Here is a 10,855-nt window from a genome sequence, read left to right on the forward strand (position 1 = left end):
ATTTTTATTTTTTAAAAAATATCACATGATCACAATTTTTTTTAAAATTAAAATTTTAATATTTTTCACATCAAATATTGTGAAAAATTGATTGAACAAATATAAATACTCAATTATAATCATTTTTATTTTATTTTATTTATACTTAAATCAAATCTTAAATTTAATTTATTATATTTGAAAAAAATTAATCTATTATTTTAAGATATTTAAATTTAACTTTTGTATTTTAAAACGTACAATTATTTTGAATTATGTTAACTCTAAAGATACAATTAAATAAAAAATTAAACTTTTTTTCAACTCGTTATATATATATATATATATATATATATATAGAGAGAGAGAGAGAGAGAGAGAAAAGTACATCATTTTATAGTTAACAAAACGAGTCAAGGGCTACTTTTGTCTCAAATGCCTATCTTGCAAGTTAAAAATAAAGTCACATATTGGCTCTTTAATTTTTTACTAAGGGCAAAAAATTTCATTTTGAAACAAAAGAAGTTAAAATATTTTATTTAAATGATTTTAAAGTTTTTGAATTTAAAAAATTATTTGATACATTATTAATGAAGTTTTTTTAATTTTATAAACGAGTACGCCCCTTTTTTTAAATTTAAATTTTTTAATTTTTGAAATATTTACAAAAATATATATTATTTTATTAATTTGTTTATGAAATTAAAAAATTCGACAACTTTGAATGTGTACGATCATTTTTTATTTGGATCTTAGCCTAATAATTAAGCGAAGGGAAATAGAGATTGGGCCTATAAACCGAAAGAAAACAAAGGAAGCCCACAGCGGCAGCTCAATTTTCAAACGTCCCATACAAAAAGATAGGAAAAAAAGAGGGACAGGGTAGTTCTTAATAGGGTTTTCCAGTAGAAACTAGAAAGTGGAAGGAAAGCAGAAAAGTTTTGCGGTTTGCAATTTAGTTTGTTTTCAACAGTTTTAAATTTAAGCACAAAACAAAATCATAAATCATGCACGCCCCAGTTCTCGTTCTAAGTAAGTTTATTTTCTTTTCTTTTAATGCATTTTAATCTCAAAACGTCCCTAAAAAATCATTGAAATACGCAGAGGATTCGTTGAAACGGGAGTCTGGGACGAAGGTTCACCATGCTAACATCCAAGCCTCCAAGGTGATTTCCTTCATTCCTTTATTTTTTTTTAGTACTCTTTCTATTTTCTTTGCTCTAATCTAAGATCAAATTGCCGAATAAGCTGTTTAAATCAAACAAAAAAAAAAAACCCAATGTTTGTTTCTGAGTTCTGACTATGGACTATGTATCTATCTAAGAATCCAAACTTCAAAATCTTATGGGTCTTCAACATAATTTTCACTGACGAAAATAACTTTACAGGCTGTTGCTGACATCATTAGAACAACGTTGGGTCCTAGATCCATGTTGAAAATGCTCCTTGATGCTTCTGGAGGTAACCTTTTTAGCCCTTTTTTGGCCGCAAGCATATCCTATTTCGATTTCCATTGCTGCTGTTTTTGGATTTCCCACAAACGTTTTTTACCCTTTAAATGGACTCTTCTTGAACACAAGCAATAATGTTCATTATATGGTTTTGGTTTCTACCAGGTATTGTTGTTACCAATGATGGAAATGCCATTCTACGTGAGTTAGATCTTGCACATCCAGCTGCCAAGGCATGATATTCCACATTGCTTCTCTATTTCATAATGCTTCTTTTCCTCCCTTATCTGTCTTATTTTCATTCTTTCTTATCTGGTTGGTTGGTCATGGCAGTCAATGATTGAATTGAGCCGTACGCAAGATGAAGAAGTTGGGGATGGAACAACATCTGTTATTGTTCTTGGTATATCTTTATGCAACACAATGTTGTTTATGTGCTATGTTGTCTATTCTTTGGATACATTAGTTTGTATTTCAATGTTATTCTTATTAACATGTTTTTGAGAGCTGATAAATTTCTTATTAATGAGATTGGCTTCACAGTTTGAATCTGACATTTCTTGAATGTGGTTATAAGATCATTGAGATTGTTTCTGGTTCATGCGGTTATTCCTTTTTTATTTTTTTGTGATGATATAATTGACATGTTCAGATACCATTGCTTTTATTTCTTATATTTGGTGTATTTTTGGGTATAGCTGGTGAGATGCTTCATGTTGCAGAAGCCTTTATTGACAAAAATTATCATCCGACAGTAATTTGTCGAGGTAATATAACATAGAAGTGCTGCTAGATTTTTAACCTCTGCTTTTGAATCATAATGTAGCATTTGATGAAGAGCCATTGTCATTTGCAGCATACAATAAGGCTTTGGAGGATGCTATTGCTGTGCTTGACAAGATTGCAATGCCCATTGATGTGAAAGACCGTATGTTTCTCCTGGAAACTTTTTCGTAACAAATTTTTTAATCTTTCTCCCTTTGTGTATTTGGCATTTATATCATTAATATCTTTGGCATGCTCATATTGCAACATGTTTATTTGAATGGCAGGTTCAACAATGTTGGGACTTGTGAAGAGCTGTATAGGGACAAAGTTCACTAGCCAATTTGGAGATCTCATTGCTGTGAGTGTCTTCTTTGTTACGGGGCTTGTTTATATGCTCATTTTGATTATAGGATAATGCGCATAGACCATGACATTGGCATATGAAATATCTCTGTTGGTTTCTTTTTGCAACTGACCTATGGTTAGAATAGTCATCTGACCACTCTTTTATTTGACTATTTGTCAGTTTTCTGTTAATAAAATATGAATATAGAAAAGCCTGGTTCCTTGTATTTAGTTCCAAAAAATTAATATTAAGTCGTCTGGCATGAGAAATAAAACAAATGAAATATATATATATATATCTTTGTTACCAAAGGAATCATGGAACATTTGAAACCAGAAATATAGCAACACTAGTTACATCAATCCGGGTATGAATATCTAATACGGTTGTGTGCATGTGTCAGGGTGTATTTTACTAAAATATTTGGACTTGTGGATTTGGCTGAAACATGTCCAAAAGTCAGATATTTAAATTCTTTTTTTTTTTCGTGCAATTTGTGGATTGGGGTTTTTTCACATGACCCAGCAGTCTCTCTGGTCACTCGTCATTTTGGTGTTTGATTTGGCTCACGTGAAAAACCAAGTTTGTATAACTAGTGCTGATATTGGACACGTATTCTGCATCCAAATTCGTGTTGTGTCATATTGACATGGCTATGGTGCCCTAGAATGTAGAGTCCTTGTAACATATATAACAACTGCTTCCATTAAGCTGTTTTGAGATGTAATTAATAAGAATAATAATAAAAATCTTCATACCATTTTTTATTCTAGCTGAACAATATTATGTGCGTGCCTAAATTACATGTCCTTTCTTTCATTTTCCTCCATTTTATTTTGTTTCAATTTATATGCCTGATATTAGATTGTACTTAATTTTGATACTATGCATTTTGTGATTGAAACTGTCTGATTATGAGGCTAACCCACTGTAGTGCCGTGTTCCTGAAACAATATCTCTACTGAGGCAAGAGGGGCACAGTCTAGCTTGTGCAATGGCGTTTTTACATATCACGTATAAACGAAATTTGATGTTCCTCAATTCACTATGTTTCTTACTTTATATTTTCTTCAGTTTTGCTGCACAGTAGCTCATAAATGATCTCATTAGTAGTCATTTATATTTTGTTCACAGCAGTTCTGTTCCTTTCATAATCATTTGATTTTATTAAAAATAGAAGTGTTAAAAATGAAGTTCTAAAACTGTGTCATATATTTATGTTTAATTTATATAGCTACCTAATTGTTTAACTCCCAGGATTTGGCAATTGATGCAACTACAACTGTCGGAGTTGACCTTGGCCAAGGGCTGCGAGAAATTGATATTAAAAAGTACATTAAAGTAGAGAAAGTACCCGGTGGCCAGTTGGAAGATTCCAAGGTTCTCAGGGGAGTGATGATCAATAAAGATGTTGTTACGCCTGGGAAAATGAAAAGAAAGATTGTCAACCCACGTATTGTTCTTCTTGATTGTCCCCTTGAATATAAGAAAGGGGAGAACCAAACAAATGCTGAGTTGGTTAGGGAAGAAGATTGGGAAGTCCTGTTGAAAATGGAAGAAGAATACATTGAGAACCTTTGCGTACAGATTCTGAAATTCAAACCAGACTTGGTGATTACAGAAAAAGGACTTAGTGATTTGGCGTGCCACTATCTTAGTAAGGCTGGTGTCAGTGCAATTAGGAGGGTCAGAAAGACAGACAACAATAGAATTGCAAAGGCATCTGGAGCTGTTATTGTGAATCGTCCTGATGAATTGCAGGAATCTGATGTTGGTACTGGAGCTGGGCTCTTTGAGGTTAAAAAAATTGGGGATGAGTTCTTTGCGTTCATTGTTGATTGCAAAGATCCAAAAGCCTGTACTGTTCTCCTGAGAGGTGCTAGCAAGGATCTCTTGAATGAGGTGGAAAGAAATTTGCAGGTAGGTGATTTAATGTGCTGCTTCCATCTGTTAATGGAAATAAGTTCTGAAGCTTGTTTCCTTTTGACTTTTTTCTGGTCAAAGTTCTGAAGCATGTTTCAATTACAGGATGCCATGTCTGTTGCAAGAAACATAATAAAGAATCCAAAACTTGTTCCTGGTGGTGGTGCTACAGAGTTAACTGTTTCTGCCACTTTGAAGCAAAAGAGTTCATCAGTTGAAGGCATAGAAAAGGTGCTTGATGCATTAATGCTTAACTTTTGATCAGTCTAGAGTTATATGATTCTGATTGCTAACCTTTCTTGATATTTGAACATATATTTTCAACCTTTTTAGAAATCTAGTTTTGCTAATTACCTTATTTTTTTTTAGTTTTGCTAATTCACTGGTTGTGTAATAGTGGCCATATGAAGCTGCTGCTATTGCTTTTGAAGCCATACCACGTACTTTGGCACAGAATTGTGGGGTTAATGTGATTCGAACCATGACTGCTCTGCAAGGAAAGGTATGAATGTTTCTAGAGTGCAGCTATACGCTTTTGAAGATACCCTTACCCTTTTTGTTTCTAATTTCCCAAAATGTGATTGTAGCATGCAAATGGTGAAAATGCATGGATTGGCATAGATGGGAACACCGGTGCCATTGCTGACATGAAAGAGCGCAAGGTATGATGACATTTGTACTTTTTATTTAATTTTGAGTATACTGTTGGTCCTCAAACATTCGCCGTAATTTCACTTTTCTACCTGAACTCTTCATTGTTGCAATTTTCATCCTAAACTCTGTTTATATCTAACAATTATGTCCTACCTTTCAAGATGTTAATAAGGTGGATGAGATTGTCCACTTCAAAGCCATGTAAGACATCTATGACCCATTTGAGGACAAAATGGTGATTTCTTTATTAAAAAAGGAATTATTATGAAATCACTCATTTTGGTCTATGATTTTAAATCATTTGTTCTAAAAATTCCTTTTCTGCAAAGGCCACTATCTCTCTTCTTGCCAAGACCTTGAGGCAAGTGAGAAGAACCAGATTTGCAAGGGATTTAGGCTGAAAGATGAGTTGGGAGAGTGTGATAGTGTCATAATATGAGGTGTAAGTTGTGCATTGTTTATGGGTTAGTTTGAGAAATCAAATGCATGGTGATGCATTATGGTTTGGGTTTCAAGAGAGTTTTATATCTGCAGCTGCTATTGCGGTGGTTTTGTACATAAAGGAAGGTTGGATACCTGTGAGGCAAAAGTGAGTTTTGACAAGAGTTTTTCTTTCACTTTTTAATATATAAAAGAGAGGACAGAGAATGAAAAATAATGAGAGAAAATATTCATTCTTTTCTATTTTAATGACATTGGCCTCTGTTCTACAATTCCACCCTCATGTTCTACATTGGCCTCTGTTCTACATCCCTTGAATGGCAAGACAAATATTACCCCGTACTGCACTTTTAAGTAAGGTTATAGATGAAATTGCAATGATTAACATTTAGGTGTGAAAGTTTGAGTATCATAAATGTAATTGATTCTCATTTCTTTTTAATTAGTTAGAGAACAAGGATAGAGAATTTGATATTTGCAATTTTCTTGGTATAATTTCATTCTTGTGTCCCTCTAGCATGTGGGTGAAAGATGATGGAAGCGTCAACTTGATTTGGATATCGGATGCATCCTTGTGTTCCTTCTTGTTTACTTTCATTGATACATAGTTTAGTTATAAAACATGTCAATGCTTTTTTTATGTGTCTGATTTTGGCTTAATGATTAATTTAAAATGTTCTGGTGTCTACTAACTTCAAGTTGATTGATCATTTTTGAATGAATTATTAAAAATGTTTGTCAGATTTGGGATGCATACAATGTGAAGGCACAAACTTTTAAGACAGCCATAGAAGCTGCTTGCATGCTTCTAAGGATTGATGACATTGTAAGTGGGATTAAGAAGAAGCAGGCTCCCGGATCTGGCCAAGCTCCATCAAAACCTAAGGTTGAGACAGAAGCAGATGCAGATGGTGAGCAAATTCTACCTGATTGAAGATAGTGGACCAGTTAACTTGAAATATTTGATAGAAATGATGTTTGTTTTGTTGGGCTGCCAGGGGAAGTTGTTGAGTGTTTCATTTGCTTGTATTCTTGAGAAGTTTAATCTGTGTTTGCTGTTGTTTTTAAAACTGTAGACTGTTGGATTAAATGTAAAACTGACCAGGTTAAGTTTTTTAATCAAGCTTTTTTTTTTTCTTTTTTTCATAACACAAACATCTTACTGAGTGCTTCAAAAAGATAGAATCTTTCCTTCGTTTTTTTTCTTTTAATTTTGTCATAAGATATTGCAAAGTTTTAACCTTAGAATTATTATTTTACACATTGCTGGATAAAGTTTGAACATTACAAAAGTGGGTTTTATTTTTATAATTTTATACCCAATGGCACTGTTCTGGGAAAAGTAAACGCTGGATGTATCCTACATATTACTGGTGCTTTTATTCCATTTCACCTGATGTTTGAAAATTACAGCTGCTTTTACTGATGTGATATTAGAGCATATATAATAATTTGATTCAATCATGTTAATTATATTTGTTAAAAAGATTTCATTGCATAAAAATTTTGAAAATTTGATTTGGAAATCAGATTAAAAAGCATGAGGATTTACTTATGAACTTGTTATTTTTTATTTTAGCAATTTAAAAGATGAGATGCGAAAATTATAAATTAATTTTGTATTTTTGTTTAAATTATATTATTTTCATTTTTTTTTATCATTTTAATATTATATCATTATATTATATTTAAAATTATCAAATTTGATAATTATCAATTAATTTCATCTTTTCAATTTAGTAAAGATTAAAATGTTCAATAACTAAAAAGCATCAATTTACTCGATGCCTTATTAAATGTGATCTTTAATTATATATAATTAAAAAAAAAAAAGAATTTAATATTACATCAGTTATATCCTTAGTAAAAGGAAAACGTTTCATTTTACCTCCAAAGTTTCTTTATCGCTAAAAACAAAAGATTCATCTATCATTTTATGAAATTAATTTTTCCAATTTTGATATGAACAAATAGCTAATATAATACTCTAAATTTCAATCTCAAGAAAATGTATTTTCAAAGTGTTAAAAAGAGAACAGAATATCCTTAGCACCTTATTACTAAATGATATTGCTTCTTTTTTTTGTTTAATGCTAGAATAAGGCTCACAGCTTAAAAAAAAAAAAAGGAAAGGTCAAATTATGCCAACAATCTTTTTATTTCGTCATAATTTAAAAATTAATTTCTTTACTATAATTTATATAAATAAAATTTTTATATAATTTTGATTTGATAATTTTAATGTAATCACTAATTAATTTTAATTTTTGTCATTAAAAATGCTGATCGGATGGTATAGTATCGATTTTACTTATATGGCATTTTGATATGCCAACAGTCGCTGTCTTTTGTGAAAACTTAAAAATTTTAGTGTAAACCAATATTGCTATATTTGTGATTTGTTTATTTTTAGAATTGTTCTTATTATGTAAGATATTTTTATATTATTTTTAGACTCAAATAGTAGAATATTTGAGTTCAATTTGAAGTCGATTCGTTTAAGTTAAACAAATTTATTCATGAACATTAAATAAATATATCACACAAATATAATGGAACATAAACTAATAACTAAGAAATTGGTCTTGCAAACCATTGACTTAAATTCTCAAGAGTGAAGGGACATGACTACTTATTTCCTTTCCTACATTAATTTTTCAAGATATGTAGGATGGAAAGATTATAAACAAAAAGTCTCTTTTATAACTTTTTTATTGTCCATTTTAGCCCATTAAAAATTACATGTATAATAATATTTGTTAAAACATTATGAAAGATTTTTAATATATGTTAAGTGTAATGTTCAATGTATTAATATTAAATTATGATTAAAATCTTGTCAAAAGATATTTAATCATAAAGTAATCATTTTAGAAGGAATGAAAATAAAATATAAATAAATGTTTATTGAATTTGTTCACAAAAGTTAAATGAGTTTATTTGTGAATAAACATGAATAAAATAAAATTTTATTCATATTCGGTTTGTTTATTAAATGAATATTAAGATATTATTTAAGATCATTTATTAAACTTAATAAAATGAACGAAACCCAAATATGTTCATAAATAGTGCATTGAAAGTTTTATTTTTTTACCCTTAACTATAATTCATATAAATGAAGTCTTTATATTATTTTAATTTAATAATCTTAGTTATTGAACTAACTTTGTCTAAATTTTACCATTAAAAATATTGACATGATTATTGATAAGATGATGTGGCTGTTGGCTTTGTGTACATGCCATTTTGATATGCTACCAGTCCTTGTACATTTTCAAAATTTAAAATTTAGTTATCTCCTGTAATTCATACAAATGAAATTTTTATATTATTTTGTTTTAATAATATTAGTTCAATCGATAACTCTATCTAATTTTTGTCGTTACAAATTGTTAACATGACATTTGATCGAATGATGTAGTTGTTGATTTTGTTTACGTGATATTTTAATATGCCAACGATCTTTTTACTTTGTCGAAATTTAAAATTTAATCTTTTTATTATAATTCATATAAATTTAATACTTATATTATTTTATGTGATAATATTAATTCAATCACTAATTCTATCCAATTTTTACCATTAAAAATGATAATATTGTCGTAATTTTTTTTTTTTTAGTTCATAAGAAAGCAAACGCCCATACAAGAAAAAAGGGAAATGGTGGGGTTAGAAGTCACACCCACATATTTTTCTTGAAACCTCTTAGCCACTTGGCCAAGAGGTGAAAGGCAACGTGAAGACGTAACTATTGACTTTGCTTATATGACATTTTAATTCGTGAATATTGAGATCGATGTTTACATGGATTAAATGATATGCAATGTGGCTTGACTTTTAATCCACATTAGATTTAGAACTTTTATTTTTTAAAAAATCCTCAACAGTCAAATTTTATTTTGTTAAACTTTATAAAAAATAAAATTTTAAAAAAATAAAATTTAATTATTAAGTTAAATTTATTCTTTTTATTTTTTAAGTTAAAAAAGAAACAAAAAACCTTGATAATCAAATTTTATTATTTTTCGTTTTTAGTTATTAATGTTTAATGAAATGAAATTTAATTATTAAGGTTTTTAAGAAAGAAATAAAAAATTTAAATTTGACATGGATTAAAACTTAGGTCAAGTGGCATGTCATTTAATTCATGTCAACACTAGTTCAAATATTCCCCACTTAAAATGTCACATAAGCAAAATTAATGGCCACATCATTAGGTCAATAATCATATCAACATTTTTAACAATAAAAATTAAACGAAATTAAAGATTAGATTAAAGTTATCAAATCAAAATAATATAAAAATTACATTAATATGAATTACTAAATAAAAATTAAATTTTAAAATTTAACACAATACAAAGATTGTTGGCATAATTTTATCAACACTAATAAAAATACCACCTCATCGAATCAACGATCACATCTGTATTTTTAATGACAAAAGTTATATTAAAATTATTAAATTAAAATAATATGAGAAATATGTTTTATAAATTACAATAGATAGATTAAATTTTAAATTTTGACAAAATACAAAAATTATTGACATAAGTTGACAAAAAGGCAATAAAAAAAAATAAATTATAACTAAAAATGGCTTCAAAAAATCCTTTTTTTTTTCTTTCTTTCATAGGATGGCATAATCCACGGGAGAAAGGGAAGAGATATTGATTTGAAGTTAAAACCTTTTATGTCTGACCCAAAGCTGCTTGATCACTACATCAAAGAGTTGGAGGACAAAAATCTTAAATTTTCAAGGATGGTAGAGATTTTCTTTTTGACCGCTGGCTCGAAGAGATTTTAATACCTCTTGTTTAATATCCTCATACGATACCTGCATTTCTGTTTATTTAACATTCATACCATACCGCAAGATATTATCCAAACCCGTGCATTTCTTTTTATTTAATATTCATACCATACCTACAAGATATTATGCGAACCTGTAAGATATTATCCTTTGTGATTTGTAAATCTCAATTTTCTTTTTTTTTTTAAAAAAATCTTAGTGTATGAACCCCCCAATTTACATATATATTATAGCAACTACTAACAAATCCTGCATGCATATTATAGCAACTACTCACAATCTCTTAATGTGAGATTAGGTGCGTCTCATTCTTTTGGGTGAATCTATAATCTCAAAGACAATTTTGGGGTCAAATTTTCAAAAAAGTGAAACTTTCGATTCTCTATTGTGAAGTAAAAAGTGAAACGGCTTTAATCCTCTGATAAGCATTACAACAAAGGAAAACCTGAAATTCTATTGTTGCAATCACAGCTCAGG

At 29.5% G+C, this 10,855-nt stretch overlaps 1 protein-coding gene across 1 annotated transcript; it reads left to right on the plus strand.

Moving 5' to 3' along the window:
* The first annotated feature begins 863 nt into the window (after positions 1-863).
* LOC111292361 (T-complex protein 1 subunit gamma) lies at positions 864-6,706 on the plus strand. Its single transcript, XM_022884697.2, has 13 exons — positions 864-1,011; positions 1,084-1,145; positions 1,368-1,440; positions 1,596-1,663; positions 1,764-1,833; positions 2,129-2,197; positions 2,287-2,358; positions 2,483-2,556; positions 3,802-4,464; positions 4,573-4,698; positions 4,865-4,969; positions 5,055-5,129; positions 6,305-6,706. Exons 1-13 carry the CDS (start codon positions 987-989, stop codon positions 6,494-6,496), a joined length of 1,674 nt encoding a protein of 557 aa, XP_022740432.2. The 5' UTR covers positions 864-986; the 3' UTR covers positions 6,497-6,706.
* Positions 6,707-10,855: the final 4,149 nt, after the last annotated feature.

This window comes from Durio zibethinus, chromosome 10 (genome assembly GCF_047325235.1).
Source record: "Durio zibethinus cultivar Kanyao isolate XHJ-2024 chromosome 10, ASM4732523v1, whole genome shotgun sequence".
Lineage (NCBI taxonomy): Eukaryota > Viridiplantae > Streptophyta > Magnoliopsida > Malvales > Malvaceae > Durio > Durio zibethinus.

What these genes read in the sequence shown, in the direction of transcription:
- LOC111292361 (XM_022884697.2), top strand. Translation starts at nt 987, where the DNA reads ATGCACGCCCCAGTTCTCGTTCTAA. An exon ending in TTGCACATCCAGCTGCCAAG is followed by an intron (nt 1,664 to 1,763) that starts GCATGATATTCC and finishes TGGTCATGGCAG; the next exon opens with TCAATGATTGAATTGAGCCG. An exon ending in TCCGACAGTAATTTGTCGAG is followed by an intron (nt 2,198 to 2,286) that starts GTAATATAACAT and finishes TGTCATTTGCAG; the next exon opens with CATACAATAAGGCTTTGGAG.